General features: G+C 42.3%; 3 protein-coding genes across 3 annotated transcripts; 2 read left to right on the plus strand and 1 right to left on the minus strand.

Annotated features, from left to right (window-relative positions):
* The first annotated feature begins 270 nt into the window (after positions 1-270).
* On the plus strand, positions 271-2,224 carry LOC144713462 (peptidase). The gene is made up of 2 exons (XM_078588043.1): positions 271-794; positions 2,014-2,224. The coding sequence occupies exons 1-2, from the start codon at positions 553-555 to the stop codon at positions 2,099-2,101; spliced, it is 330 nt and encodes a 109-aa protein (XP_078444169.1). The 5' UTR covers positions 271-552; the 3' UTR covers positions 2,102-2,224.
* Positions 2,225-2,268: 44 nt separating this feature from the next.
* On the minus strand, positions 2,269-13,203 carry LOC144713461 (putative mitochondrial adenine nucleotide transporter BTL3). Its single transcript, XM_078588042.1, has 4 exons — positions 12,633-13,203; positions 9,229-9,532; positions 8,521-9,012; positions 2,269-2,486 (listed from the first exon to the last, which is right to left on the minus strand). The coding sequence occupies exons 1-4, from the start codon at positions 13,082-13,084 to the stop codon at positions 2,418-2,420; spliced, it is 1,317 nt and encodes a 438-aa protein (XP_078444168.1). The 5' UTR covers positions 13,085-13,203; the 3' UTR covers positions 2,269-2,417.
* LOC144713996 (uncharacterized) lies at positions 3,890-5,177 on the plus strand. The gene is made up of 2 exons (XM_078588729.1): positions 3,890-4,740; positions 5,067-5,177. Exons 1-2 carry the CDS (start codon positions 3,957-3,959, stop codon positions 5,093-5,095), a joined length of 813 nt encoding a protein of 270 aa, XP_078444855.1. The 5' UTR covers positions 3,890-3,956; the 3' UTR covers positions 5,096-5,177.
* Positions 13,204-14,428: the final 1,225 nt, after the last annotated feature.

The following is a 14,428-nucleotide window of genomic DNA, read 5'->3' on the forward strand; positions in this document are numbered from 1 at the left end:
AGCTATAATATGTACATCTAATTTCTCATCATCAACTTTTTTACATAACCCAGAAATCAATTTGACCTTATCAAATCTCCCTACATTAAATGTAGCAATAAAAAAATAATAAACTTCTTCCGACTCCTCCAAGTCAGACGACTTTCAACGATGAGACTTCCTGCCACTTGCAACGTCGTCGTCTTTCGCAATTTTTTTTTTTTTTTAAACTCATCACAACGAAATCAATATCAAGCGAGGGAGTTCTTCAAAGGAACGGTGCAGATGCAGAAAATTTCACCAAATTCTTGGTGAGATGTCTTTGAATGCGGGGAACGAATGCGTTGAAACGTTGGATCGTCGGGCATTAATGGGTACGCGGCGATGAAGATATTTTAGTCGCGAATGCAAAGTTTTGATCTTTAATGGGTAGTTGGGAATCTCTGAAATTTGGCGTCGGCTTTATTAGTACAGGCGACTACCCAGTTGGAAACCCACGTTGTAGTTGCTTGCTCTTCCATACCCATTTGCCCTTTTGCACTTGCTGTTCTAGGGTTCGTCGTTGCAGAGGAGATGGGCAGAGAAGATGTTCTACGGACGTGCCTTGTTAGCTTGGGAGCGGCTGTTCTTGCTGTGGGTTTCTTCACCTTCTCCGTCAAGAAGATGATCGCCACTTACATCTTCGGAATCCTCGGAATCTCTGGGATTATGCTTCCGGATTGGGAGTATTTCGATCGGGACTTCTCTCAGTGGCTGACTCCCATGCCTGCTGATAGCCACTCTGGTCCTGTCGGCGCATTCGATCAGAGCTCCAGGTTTGATTGATCTCCAATTCTTCATCTTCGCCGATTCTTTTCTGTTTTGATCGACGGGTGATTATGTTATTGACGGTGCGAGTTCTTCGATCCGTGGTTTTAGGGCGAATTTCGCTTGAATTTGGAGAGAGTTGATTGTTCTAGATTCATGGTTTCTCAGACAATTGATGAACTTCTCAATTGATTGGATCTAAGATAATATTTCGAACAATTTATTACATGATTAGCTGATGCTTGAGCTTTCTAAGTTGTTGCTGAGGTGAAGTTTCAATTGTCATGAAATTTTACTGATTCTTGGACTTGATCGGACGTGAGAGGACATTTTCAATGAATTTAATACTTTAAACGTGGATGGTGAAGTTCTAGTAATTTATCTGTGTTATGGTGGCACAGATGAAGATTAATTGCTGCATAATAGTTCTTAGAAATGTCATGTGACTAGATTGATTGCTCTTATGATATGAGGATCTCTTTCGCTTTATCTGATGAATTTAATGATCTGATTAGAGACAAAATTTCCATCAATTCATTAATTTATCTACATTTTTTGTTGCAAAGATTCCCTCAATCATGTTTAAATCTTTCTTTGGTGTGAGTTGGAATAATTCTTCCAAAACTTGAAGATTTTCGCTTGTAATTTTTCCTCTCTGACACCTCAATGACAAATGACAGTTTGTCATCTTTATTCTATCAAATAGTTGTACAACATTACTGAACCACAGAATCTGCCTTCATTTTTCTCTTATTTAACTCTTTTAGATATGAACTTATGGCGATAGAGAATTTATTAAAAAACATATATCAAAAGTCTAATACCCTATAAACTACAAGTTCATTGTCTTCAGATAAATTTTCATTCTTCTGTTTGTATATAATATCTGCAATCCACAATGAGCAATTAATTTTCTTCTGATGCTTTTAACTCCATAAATAAATACCGCAACAGAGAGGGTTCTTTCTTCAACCAGATTCTTTGAAGAAAATACATTCCCTTGAAACCCAATTCAGATTTTTTCTAGTTCACCACATTAAGATCATTCTCCTGAAGACGTTTATGGTCTCATTCACATAAAATCAATCATATTTGACCTCTTATTATGAGCCGAACCAATGAAGGAAGCTTGGTTCTGTGGGAGGATGAATGCATGTTCTCATTTACATGAAGTTATCATAACATACATTAAAGTTCTGATCTTTTTTTCACTGGCCTTGTTTGCAGATTTAAATTCCACCCTCTGAGAGTTACCATGCTTACGGCCGTCTATAGCTTCGGCATATACAAATGGTGGGGTTACATGGCCAGCTAATCTCGGCTGCTTCTGATCTTGATGGGCATCTTTTTTTCTTTTTTTTGTTTGATAAAAAAAACTGAGCCACGCATTGGTGTTCTGGAGAAAAATTTCTGTAGAAGGACGATGTTCTAAGCTGAACCATCAGTTGAACCATAGAATAGGGGTGAGAATTTGGAGCTGGCTTTATGGAATGAAAACTTCCCTCTTCTTAAACGAAGAAAATATGGGTAATGTGTGATTATATAGAATGAAAGAGCCTGTTGTTTTGGAAGTCTCAGAGCCTTGGCAGGGTACCTCGTCAACTCTTTGAGAGGAACTTCTATGGACATAACTAGTCCACTTTGAGGACCAGCTTCATGAATTCGTACACAAAATAGCTGATGGCCGCTGACGGCAGGACCTAGAGAGAGATAGAGATAAGTGAAGGTAAGATCAAACACTGAAACAACACTTTGAATAAACAGAGCTGAAGGAAGATAAATGATAAAAAAAACAGGGCCTTTAAAGATATAATATGAAAGAAGCATATGGTGTGAATCTGGTCGAAAAAATTAACTTGCATATAACTCTTCACAGTATGATTTTTTTGGGTGGGGGGGGAGCAAAAACTCTATATCCATAACTCAAATGACACAGTGAGAGATGAAAACCGACAACGGATATACTTTTCTTACTCATTTTGAGATAAAAAACTTCAATCCAGAAATCAAATAACAAAGGCACTAAACTGCACCAATTTTATGAAGTAAGCGGAAAAGAGTGGATGTTTCAGCACAAAACCACCGAAAACCAACAATGACCATTAGAGTTTGGCACTTTGATGACTATGACAAGAGAATGATAACAAGCCATCAGTTTCCTCATCATGGGTCCTTTGACAGGATGATGATAATAATTATGATTCCTCATTGTCAGTTGTCGGCATACGCTGAATCTAATCCTATTTCCCTTAATCTGATTCTCTCTATAATATTTGTTTGTATGTAAATATATATCCCCCTGATATCCAGAGATGACAAGCTATTGTCATCATCATTTGTCAGCGGCGAGGACAAAGAGGATGACAATGGTGTTAAACATCTAATTTCATCCTTTTCTATTTTGACACACATGTAAAAAGGTGGGCCATGAGTTATAAATGGCCCACCTATCTCTCTCCTACTTTCTCTTCCTTTTTCCTTTCTCTTTTCCTTCTTTTTCTTTCTTTTTCTATCGCTCCCCAAAGAATGACCTTTTTGCCCCTTAAAATAGCCGTTGGGGCAACGGCTATATGACCGTTGCCCCCAACGGCTATCTTGAGAAAGGACTTAGCCTATAAAGGAAAGTCTTTCCCAACCTGTTTATATGTGAGTTTTTTCCCCTTTTCTCTGTATCAAAAATCTCAATAAACTTCTTCTGCATATTTCTCATTTGTCTCAAAAAGGCCTCATTTGTCCTATCTGTTCCCAAAGGCAGAATTCTCTGCATTCTTCACATGGTATCAGAGCAAGGTTGATTCATTCAACCTTCCCTGACGAAAGGAGCTCCATAGTCTGCAAGTCTGCAAGTCTGCAAGCAAGTTCTATCATCATATGGGAAAAAAGGCTGCTTCCAGGAAAGTTTCCAAGCAGGCCAAAGCTTCTGCATACAGCTCGGAAGAAGAATCCTCTGCAGACGAAGTGCTTCATATATATGATTATACTAAGAACAGACTGGTCATACCAGATCTGGATCTTAAGTATGATGGTACAAACGGATATAGTTGGATGAAATTGACCGAAGGTCACTGGTCGCCGCCTTCATGGGTGACCATCTTATTGATGATTCACCACCTACCGATAGGCTCAGATTGAAGCTTTGGCGCGCAGAAGAAGCATACATCACCAACTGGATGGTGAGAAATATGGAGGTAGAACAAAGAAATCAGTATTATCTAATGGATGTTGTTGCAGATATATGGAGGGAAATCCGTAAATCCTGTGCAGAAATGCAAAACGATTGGAGGGTGTATGACCTCCTTCTTCAAGTAAAGTTCATCCGGCAGAAGGAATTATCAGTAGCTTCATATGCGTCCCAACTCAAGGCAATATGGAGGGAAATTGATCAGCTATGGCCAGTCTCAATTCAGAATCTCGAGTACTGGCAAAGGGAGATTAAAGTAAGAACACTTACCTTCCTCATGGGCTTAAATTCTGAATATGAAAGTCTCCGATCCCAGCTAATCCATCGGGAGAAATTCCCTACATTGGAAGAAGCGATCTCGGAGGCAACAAGTGCCGATTGTAGAAAGAAGATCAAGCCGCCAGAAGGCCAAAAGCAACAATTATCGACTGAGCCCTCTGTCTCAGTAGCACATGCCGCTAAAAAAGAAGAGTCAAGAGAAAAATCGTCTAAGCACGTGTCTAAGGAAGCAACCGGCACAGAACCCGTAGTCTGCGCCTACTGCACCAAGCCAGGACATCATATTAAGGAGTGCCGGAAGCTGGCATGGAAGGAAGACCTCAAAAAGAAAGGGTTATGGAACCCAGGAGCAAAGAATAAAGCCTATGTTGCATCCTCCAGCAGTCAAGTGGGAGAAGCACCAAAGAAAGAAGAAGGAGATATTCAAAAGCTCATAGCTGAAGAAGTCGAGAAAGTATTCAAGAAATTCAGCTCCACGTCTCTCGCCCAATCAGGTGAATATAAAAGTATTGCATTTACTACATATGAAAATCTTCAATCTCATGGATGGATAGTAGATTCTGGAGCCACAGATCACATGTCACCTGATAAATCATGCTTTGAGGAATATAAAGTAATAGATGATAATCATGTTGTCTTTACTGCCAATGGTGGGATTCTAAAAGTGGCAGGAATTGGGAAAATAAAGATTAAAGATGTATTACTACAAAGTGCTCTTCATGTACCAGGACTTAAAGCCAACTTGTTGTCACTACAACGACTAGTGGACACAGGTTGGAGATTTATATTTGACTCATCTAACTGTTTTTTGTGTGAAAAGGAAACCGGCCAGAAGACTTTATCTGCTAGAAGGCAAGGGGGACTCCTGCTAGTGGACGGACTAGAAGGACAGAGGACTCTGAAGATGGTTCTCAACACTCAGTCAAGAAACAATATTTTCTTACTGCACAGGAGACTTGGACACCCTTCCTTTCATCTTCTGAAACAAGTGTACCCTGATTTGTTTAAAAACATTGATATCCAAAGATTGGTTTGTGAGTCTTGTCAATTTGCCAAGCATAGAAGATCTCATTTTTCAAGAACTGATCATACAAAGAAATTTCCATTCGATATGGTTCATAGTGACGTTTGGGGTCCTTGTTCTACTACAGGAAGATCGCAGCACCGATGGTTTATAATCTTTGTGGATGATTACTCAAGATATTCCTGGATCTACCTGCTTAAACACAAATCAGAAGTCCCAACCGTGATCATCCGATTCATCGAGTTGATCAATAACCAGTTTGGGAAAAGGGTTAGAATACTTCGATCTGATAATGCAAGGGAGTATTTCAGTTCTGAAGTTAATCAATACATGAATGATCATGGAATTATCCATGAATCCTCATGTGTGAACACTCCTCAGCAAAATGGACTTGCTGAAAGAAAGATTGGGCACATTATGTCTTCAGCCAGATCTCTATTATTTCAAGGAAACTGCCCCAAGACTTATTGGAGTGATGCTGTGGCTACTGCTGTACATCTTATCAACCGAACGCCATCTAGAACCCTGTCATTACTGTCACCGATTGATCTATTAGCCTCAAGTCACCCAGAATTATCTCTTCATACAAATTTGGTTGCTAAAGTATTTGGGTGTGTAGCATATGTTTATTCCCACTTTGCAGGAAAATTGGACTCCAGAGCTTTCAAGTGCATTTTGTGGGGTATTCATCTACTCAGAAAGGTTATGTGTGTTACCATCCTCTTACTAAGAAAACATTTGTTACATGACGTGAAGTTTGATGAATACAGCATGTTCTACAATGAGGACATCGATCTGACTGTTATTTGGAAGTAAATGAAACAGGAACAGATTTAGATCTGGAAAATCTGGGATTTAATCCATCTGAAAATTCCTCTCCAGCTATGGATCGAGCGGAAACGGCTGAGGACAATCCAGAGTTAGATGGAGAACAAGAGTTTACTCAGATGGAGAACGAGGAAGATACTCATGAAGACCTTTCGGCACCAGCTAATCAAGGTTGGTCTATTGCCATCAGCAAGGGTACTGGAATGCCGCAGTAAGAAATTATATCCCATATGCAATTATGTGTCTTATGATCGTCTGTCCTCAGGTTACAGAAAGATTGTTCAGGTACTACTGACCACTGTCATTCCAAGAAATGTTCAAGAAGCTATGTCTCAAGCCGAATGGAAAACTGCTATGGATGACGAAATGTTGGCATTAAGGAAGAATGGTACATGGGATATGGGCCTCCCAGAAGGAGAGAAAGTGGTTGGTAGCAGATGAGTATATACGGTTAAATATAATGCAGATGGCTCTATTGCAAGGTATAAAGCTCGACTGGTGGCCAGAGGATATACCCAGTCTTATGGAATAGACTATCATGAGACATTCGCTCCAGTCGCCAAGCTGAATACAGTAAGATTAGTAATTGCACTTGCAGCCATGCATCAGTGGGATCTTTCGCAATTTGATGTTAAAAATGCATTCCTACATGGAGAAGTGCAAGAAGAGGTATATATGGCTCCTCCCGGTTATCTATTGCATGAAAACTCATCATATGTGTGTCGCTTAAAGAAATCTCTGTATGGATTAAAGCAATCCCCAAGAGCATGGTTTGAGAAATTTTCATCTACTCTCATATCAGTTGGATACTCACAAAGTGAGGTGATCATACCCTATTCTTCAAACATGGCCAAGACTCCAAACTGGCTATTTTAATCGTCTATGTTGATGATATTATCGTTACTGGCAACGATATCAAGGAAATTGGAAATCTAAACGTCATCTGACCAGCAACTTTGATATTAAATCTTTAGGTCAACTCACTTATTTTCTTGGTATTGAAGTAGCTTATTCCAGGATCGGCATTGTCCTATCTCAACACAAGTACGTCCTGGATCTACTCAAGGATACAGGTAAATTGGATTGTAAGCCAGTAAGCACTCCAGTGGATACAAATGTCAAACTTCAAGCCAAGCAGAGCGACAAGGGCGACCCCATCGATAAGACATCATTTCAGAGATTGATTGGCAGATTACTCTATCTAAACCACACAAGACCAGATATATCCTTTGCTGTGAACTCTTTAAGTCAGTATATGTCAGATCCACGACAGTCTCATCAGACAGCAGCTGACCGTATTCTCTCCTATTTGAAAGGGACAATTGGGAAGGGTCTTCTATTTCAGGCAGGGGGAGACCCTACGGTTAAAATCTTCACCGATTCAGATTATGCAAGCTCTCTGGATGATAGTCGATCTACATCTGGATAATGCAGTTTTTGGGAAGAAATTTAATCACCTGGCGTAGCAAGAAGCAGCGGAAGTCTCAATATCGGGTGCTGAAGCAGAACTCAGGGCTTTAAAGAAAGGTGTTTGCGAAGGAATGTGGCTTAACGATATTCTAACTGATTTAAAACTCATTCCTCCAAAGCCAATCATCTTATATTCTGACAGTCAATCAGCTATTGCTATGGCCAAGAACCCCGTGCATCATGATCGCATGCGAAGCATGCAAGAATTGACAGACACTACATCAAAGAGAAGATTAATTCTGGACTCATCAGTCCAGAATACATACCATCACCGCAACAGGTGGCTGACATTCTGACCAAAGGACTACCAGGAAGACAGTTTCAAGATTTGGCGTCCAAGTTGGGCATGATTAACATCTATGCCCAACTTGAGGGGGAGTGTTAAACATCTAATTTCATCCTTTTCTATTTTGACACACATGTAAAAAGGTGGGCCATGAGTTATAAATGGCCCACCTATCTCTCTCCTACTTTCTCTTCCTTTTTCCTTTCTCTTTTCCTTCTTTTTCTTTCTTTTTCTATCGCTCCCAAAGAATGACCTTTTGCCTTAAAATAGCCGTTGGGGCAACGGCTATATGACCGTTGCCCCCAACGGCTATCTTGAGAAAGGACTTAGCCTATAAAGGAAAGTCTTTCCCAACCTGTTTATATGTGAGTTTTTTCCCCTTTTCTCTGTATCAAAAATCTCAATAAACTTCTTCTGCATATTTCTCATTTGTCTCAAAAAGGCCTCATTTGTCCTATCTGTTCCCAAAGGCAGAATTCTCTGCATTCTTCACAAATGGCAATGATGACGATGATGCTAATGATGATGTTAACGACAATGATCATGATATTAATGGCGATAGTGATGATGATGCTCATGATGATGAGTCATCATTCATCCTAGCTGTGGATGAGTGACATGGGCGACTGCATGGATGACGATGCAGGAACAAGCGGCAGAATAGACCTGGAGCAAACTGGGAGCCAACCCAGCATAAAGCCCAGCAAAACCCCCCTGCTTGATTATCTGAGCACTGGTGGCAAATGCACTGAGCCTTGTGGCCTGGACCTGCATCTGGAGCCGTCTTCTGATAACCTCGAAGGGGTAAGTAGCAGCTTCTGCGCAACATCCCGCAATGGCGCCATATATGAGAGTTCGCAAAGGCCCCAGCTCTAGCTGATCCAGAGCACTTAACTCCTCCTCTCCTTCCTGCTGCTGCTGCTGCAGCTTCATTTCCCTTAAAAGCCGCCTCTTCATCCCCTTTGGAGACCGCAAGTACGAAGACTTGAGCATGTCATAGACTCCATAGAATATAGCCCCAGAAGGGGCCATGCTGATGATGGAAGGAAGGAGACCCTTGTACAGAGAGAAGAACCCCTCAGTCTGAACCAGGTGCCAGAACACGCCTACCACTCCTCCCAGGGACTCCCCCCCTGGTGCCACCATCCTCGTTCGTATCTGAAAGTATAGAGAGATCAATACTGTTGATGGGTTTCATGAACGGAAGATGGGAAAGAGAGAGAATACGAGGAGAAGTAAACAACTCTATAAAACAGACTCAGTTACACTAGAGGTTTCTGGCCCTTGTAAGACTACACCCAAGAGTACGCTTATGGGTGAAGAAACAAAATATATAGAGAGAAAAGAGGCAATTGATAGGATTTTCAGAGTTACCATGTCCATGGGTATGCAGAGGACGGTGGCTGTGATGCCGGCCGCGGCCCCAGCCAGGAAGCGCTCCAAATTTGAGGCCTCTTTGTTGCCGGAGATTCTAAGGAGCTGTTTTCGGTATGTATCATATGCATAAAAATTGACCGCCTTGAATGGGGCAGTACGAAGGATGTTCACGAAATTCCCTTTCCAGAAGCCCCTCAGACCTTGCTGAGCTGCTATACTCTTGATGAGAGCAATCAAGTTTCTTTTCTCCCCACGAACGATGTATTCCAGCTTTAGCCTTTCGAGAGGAGCCACAAATGTTCTGAAAATGTTTTTATCAGTTGCAAGTAACAAGTAAAATCAATTTCTTAGCAAACCTATTTAACGCTAGCAAATATGACCTTCGTTTCTGGATGTATTTCAAACGAAAAGATGTTTGGTGTTCGTTTGCGAAAAAAAGAAAATTTAAAGGGATAATAACACAATAATTTCCACTCATCTTTCTGATACGAGCCTATCTTGGACCTATCAGAGGACCAAGCGTCGTCGACCTACTAGAAGTTAAATGGTCAACAGAATAAGACTATAAATAAGCATAAGGAGAAGCGGGAAGGGCATATTGAAGTCAGTTGCAGCAGTAGCAACCTGGAGAGGGGGAGTTACCCGATCCAGAGGGAGGGAGGTCGCATTTGACTTCCCTAGTTCGATTTCTTTCTCTTCCGCACCTTGTCAACCCTTGTTTCTACATTTCTCTCTTCCTCCTCTTGAATCCACTTACCTGGACGCTGATTCTCAGAAAGCATATCTTGAATTTCATTGTTCATTCTGCCATCTAAAGATCTTTCGAGAGCGAGAGGCGTATCACTTTCAAATGCAGTTAACAGTTCGGAGGAGAAAAAATAATATATGACCTAAGAATGACGTGCAAATGAAAAATACATGCCAGAAGACATTTGCAGTTTGTATAGAAACATTCCCAGGAGCCAAAAGGCTTTCCATAATCTTCAACGGATGTCAATTACTGGTTTCATCAGGCACAAATAAAAATTTAACTTCGTATTATATTTCTGATTGCATTAATTCCTGCTGGCGCTAACAGTCACAGCCCAATAGCCCACTCATGGAAGATGAGAAGAGGCAGGCAATTACATTGTCAGCTCCCTCTTTCCCTGGCTCTGGCTTACTGAGGTCTAACATCCCTTAAAGAGGTTGGATCTTTGCATCGGCTGAGGGATCAAGCCGTGTAGGCAACCAGAGCCCACATGCTGGAGCCAAAAACCTTGGAGGCCAGCTTTTCGTGGGCTGTTTAGTGAGTGAATGCATGAGGAACGGTTGGAACCAAAGTAGATGTGGTCCCCCCTCTCAAATTGGGCATCCTGTTGATGACCATCGGCTTCGGCTTTCAAAGTTGCCTGCACTCAGGCCAAATGCAACTTTAAAAGGTCCAATCTGACCTCTCTCTGATAACATCTTGCCAAGCTCTTGCATGGCAAAGGCTGCGAGCTGTAATGGACGAGCGTGGGTAAATCATGCTCATAAACTGCCCGGAGCGGGGTCATGCTCAGACTGAAATGGTGTGTTGTGTCGTAACATAGTTCAGCCCAGTGATGCCAAGAACTCCAGCTTTTTAGTTTGACACGTTTCGAGCAACAGAGGAAGGTCTCTAGACAGCAGTTGATCACATCAGATTGACTTTCTGTTTCTAGGTGGCACACTGCGCTCCAATTCGGAGTGATGCCCTGGAGTTTGTGCAATGGAGAGAGGGATACCATGTAGGCTGACAACTTCCTCAATGTATGAAGTCATTGGAATCCCAGTATCACTTTGCTGGCAATGTCCTGAAAGAGTAAGAAGTTGCGTACTGCAGTGTACTCTTGCATCACAAACATCAATTCCTTAACAATTATATCAGCCTGCACTGATCGGTAGTTGCGAAAGTGATGTGGTACAGATTGGTCTTCTCGGGAGACCACACCACTGCGCACGTTGAGCCTTGGAACTCATGGTAGAGGGTCAGATGCCCCTTGTGGGGATGTTAACCGAATGAAGTGTCTGGGCCCTCGTCACAGTGCACATCCCGTTGACAAGAGGTATAAGAGCCAGGCGAGCCGGGGGCTGAGAGGACCCTCCAGTCGGAGTGGCGACATAATTGACAAAAGAGTTCACTGAGCTGATGTTCCATGGATCACACACAATCTTAGATGGCATGGATGGATCGCAGTACATAACATTGAGCTTTGCCGCAGATATCAGGGATAAAGGCTCGAACATTATCAAGACATTTTCAGTGAGTTGCGCAGAAAATTTGCAAACTTTTCAAATTCCCAGATGAGATCATGCATCGTTCTCCTCTGCTGGAACTTGAAGAGTCATCTGGATGCGTCATCCTGCTTGAGTGTGAAAAAGCCTAACAATTGTTTGGGAATCGATTGTGAGGAAGATCTCTTAGGTAGCCTCCTCACTACTTATATCCTTTGCGACATGTCTCTTGGCCTCCCTTCAATAAATCTTGCTAGGTACCATATCAAAGTTTCATACGGTACATGGTGCTCTTTTCAGTACTCAGGGAAGAGACACTGGGAGATGGATATCAAAGAGGAGGCAGAGAGACAAACCGCTTCAATTAACTTCTCATCTGCCCTCTCGAGTAGAGGGTTACCACTTTTTAAAGGGAAATCCCTGAACCTTTTGAATGATTAAAACAACCCCAGCAAATGAGACCACAAAAAAATCCCCCAGATGCGACGGAGTTTGCAACAGGATATCAGCATTTTGGCCATCCTCTATTTGTCCTTGCCCAGTCCCCTATCCTCTCCCCTGAAACTTCTCCTCATCTGACTTCCCCCCAGAGCAACTGGTGTTCAAATGGAGTGAAGAAGCTACAACAGACACTTCCTTAAGTGGGGCTGTACCAAAATTCACCGTAAAACTTCAATATCAAGTCAAAAAATTCCCAAAAGATGGGATTAAAATATTGAATAAATCCACCACCAGGAGATTTTCAATGCATGGGTTTGAGAAATTCTTGGCTGAAGATCATCGTCTGATTGATTTTTCTCTTCCCTGGGATGGGCGAAAAGAACATGCCCAGTCACATGAGAATGATGACACAATTCATAACAGTTATATCACCTTTTATTGGTGTCTGCCAACATGTTTTCAACTACACTCTAGTTTAGTTTTAGCCGAGCATTTTCATCAGTATCCAATTAATACTCTTTGCGATTCAAAAGAAAAACGGTTTATTCATGCATCGTTTACATTATAACTCCCTTGTCATCAGAATTCATCTCACCAAAGGAAAGAAAAAAAAGAATGAAATATGAAATGAATGAAGAACGAAAAACTATAGAAGAAAAAAATATAAAAAAGAATGGAAGGAGATGATAATTCTATGAAAGAGAACTCCATCATGCATTCACCTCGAAACCATGGCAGAGACAGCACCGGCCCAGAGATGCTTCGTCGTGTTCATCGCATTGGCCCGGGCTCCAGCGCCCCGATTAACACCCTTCTTCTTCCGCTCCACCACCTTCCCAATTATCTGAATCTTCTCCTCCGTCGATTTCTCGGACGATTCGTTCCTCTCTCCCCGCTGCCGCAAGAGACCCATAGACCCACCAACAAACCCTTCTCCTTCCTTGATCGACAAGCTGACCGATAAGAAATCGCCCCCATTCCCCTTCCCCCGCGAGCAGCAGACCCCAGCTTCAAACCCCGACGACCGACGGAGATGGACAGAAGATAAGATGGCCCGCGGCACAATCGGATCAAGGAACAACCCGCCCGAAGTTGGGGGGGGAAGATTGGAGTCCGCGACGACCGAGCATCGCAGGGAATCGAGAAGCCATCCTTCCATAGCCGACATCGCCATTGATCACCTTCACAGATTCGCCTTGCGAAGAGCTATTGAGGAAGATAACCTCCCGAACTTCTTCTTCCACCTCGCGATCGCCATGGAAGCAGAAGAAGAGCTCTGAAGAAGAAGAAGAAGAAGAAGAAGAGCTCTTTGTTGGTCTGTTTTCACTTTTTGTAAGTTGATTTATAGATTGGGCCCGGCCCATTAAGACAGGCCCAATTTGGCCCGCTAGGCATGTGGAGCACAGTACACTTGGGCCCACCACTTAGTCTGTCTCCATGTATTTATTTTTGGGAGAAATTAGGGGTTATTCCCCCACTGGAAGTATTCTATTTTTTGAGGGGGTCCATCCTGTGTATAGTTCCGGACCGTCCGTGACATGGACAATAGACGGGACGGGACGAAGATCATCCCATCGGATGTCCGGAATCTGTGCAAGGACAAGGACGGGACGGGTCTTTCGTCCGAGACCTCTGGACGGGACGGTTTTTTAGTCCGGGTGGACAAAAACCGTCCCATCTGGAGGTCTCGGGACAAATTTCCTTCTTGATTTTTGTCCAACCTTGCGGACTGGACACTTTTTTGTCCTGAGACGAAAAAACTGTCCCGTCCGAAGGTCTCAGGACGAATTTCCTTTCTCGATTTTTGTCCAACCTCGCAGGCTGGACAATTTTTTGGTCTTGGGACGAAAAAACCATCCCGTCCAAAAGTCTCTGGATGAATTTCCTTCTCGATTTTCGTCCAACCTCGCGGACTGGACGATTTTTTTGTCCTGGGACGAAAAAACTGTCCCGTCCATGTCCCTGCACTATAATCCTGTATCCCTTTCTCATTCTATCTTTGGGGCTATTCTATTTATGGGAGATATTGTAGATTTTTATTTTAGTCTGGAGGAGAGACCGTTGGCCCTACCCTCATTTAATGAGATGTCCACCCTCTTTGTTATTCAGAGTCGGAGCTCATCTTTAGAGGGTGATGTGAAACTTGGAAAGTTCTCTCAACTCACGGAACTAATTTTTTAAAAAAACTGGTGTTAATGTAGCTATGATGTTCATGATGCTTTCTCCTTGTCTTATGATGCAAATATGGTTTGACAGTCCCGGACTGGTCCCGCTTTTTAGCTAGGACCTGAATCTTTATCTAAAATTTGGTATGGTTCTGGTCCAGTCTTTTTTGGTCCCAGTCCGGTCCTGGTCCGCTCATTTTGACTAGTCAATGTGAAGGTCGAATAAGAAAAGTCAAAAATGTGGCATGGAAAATTAGATATAGACGGATGGAGTGTATAGATGATATGGATATATGGGAATCAATGGATGTGGATATTTACATATGGATGGATGGATGTTGATAAGAAGATGA

This window comes from Wolffia australiana, chromosome 16, assembly GCF_029677425.1.
Source record: "Wolffia australiana isolate 7733 chromosome 16, ASM2967742v1".
Classification (NCBI taxonomy): Eukaryota; Viridiplantae; Streptophyta; class Magnoliopsida; order Alismatales; family Araceae; genus Wolffia; species Wolffia australiana.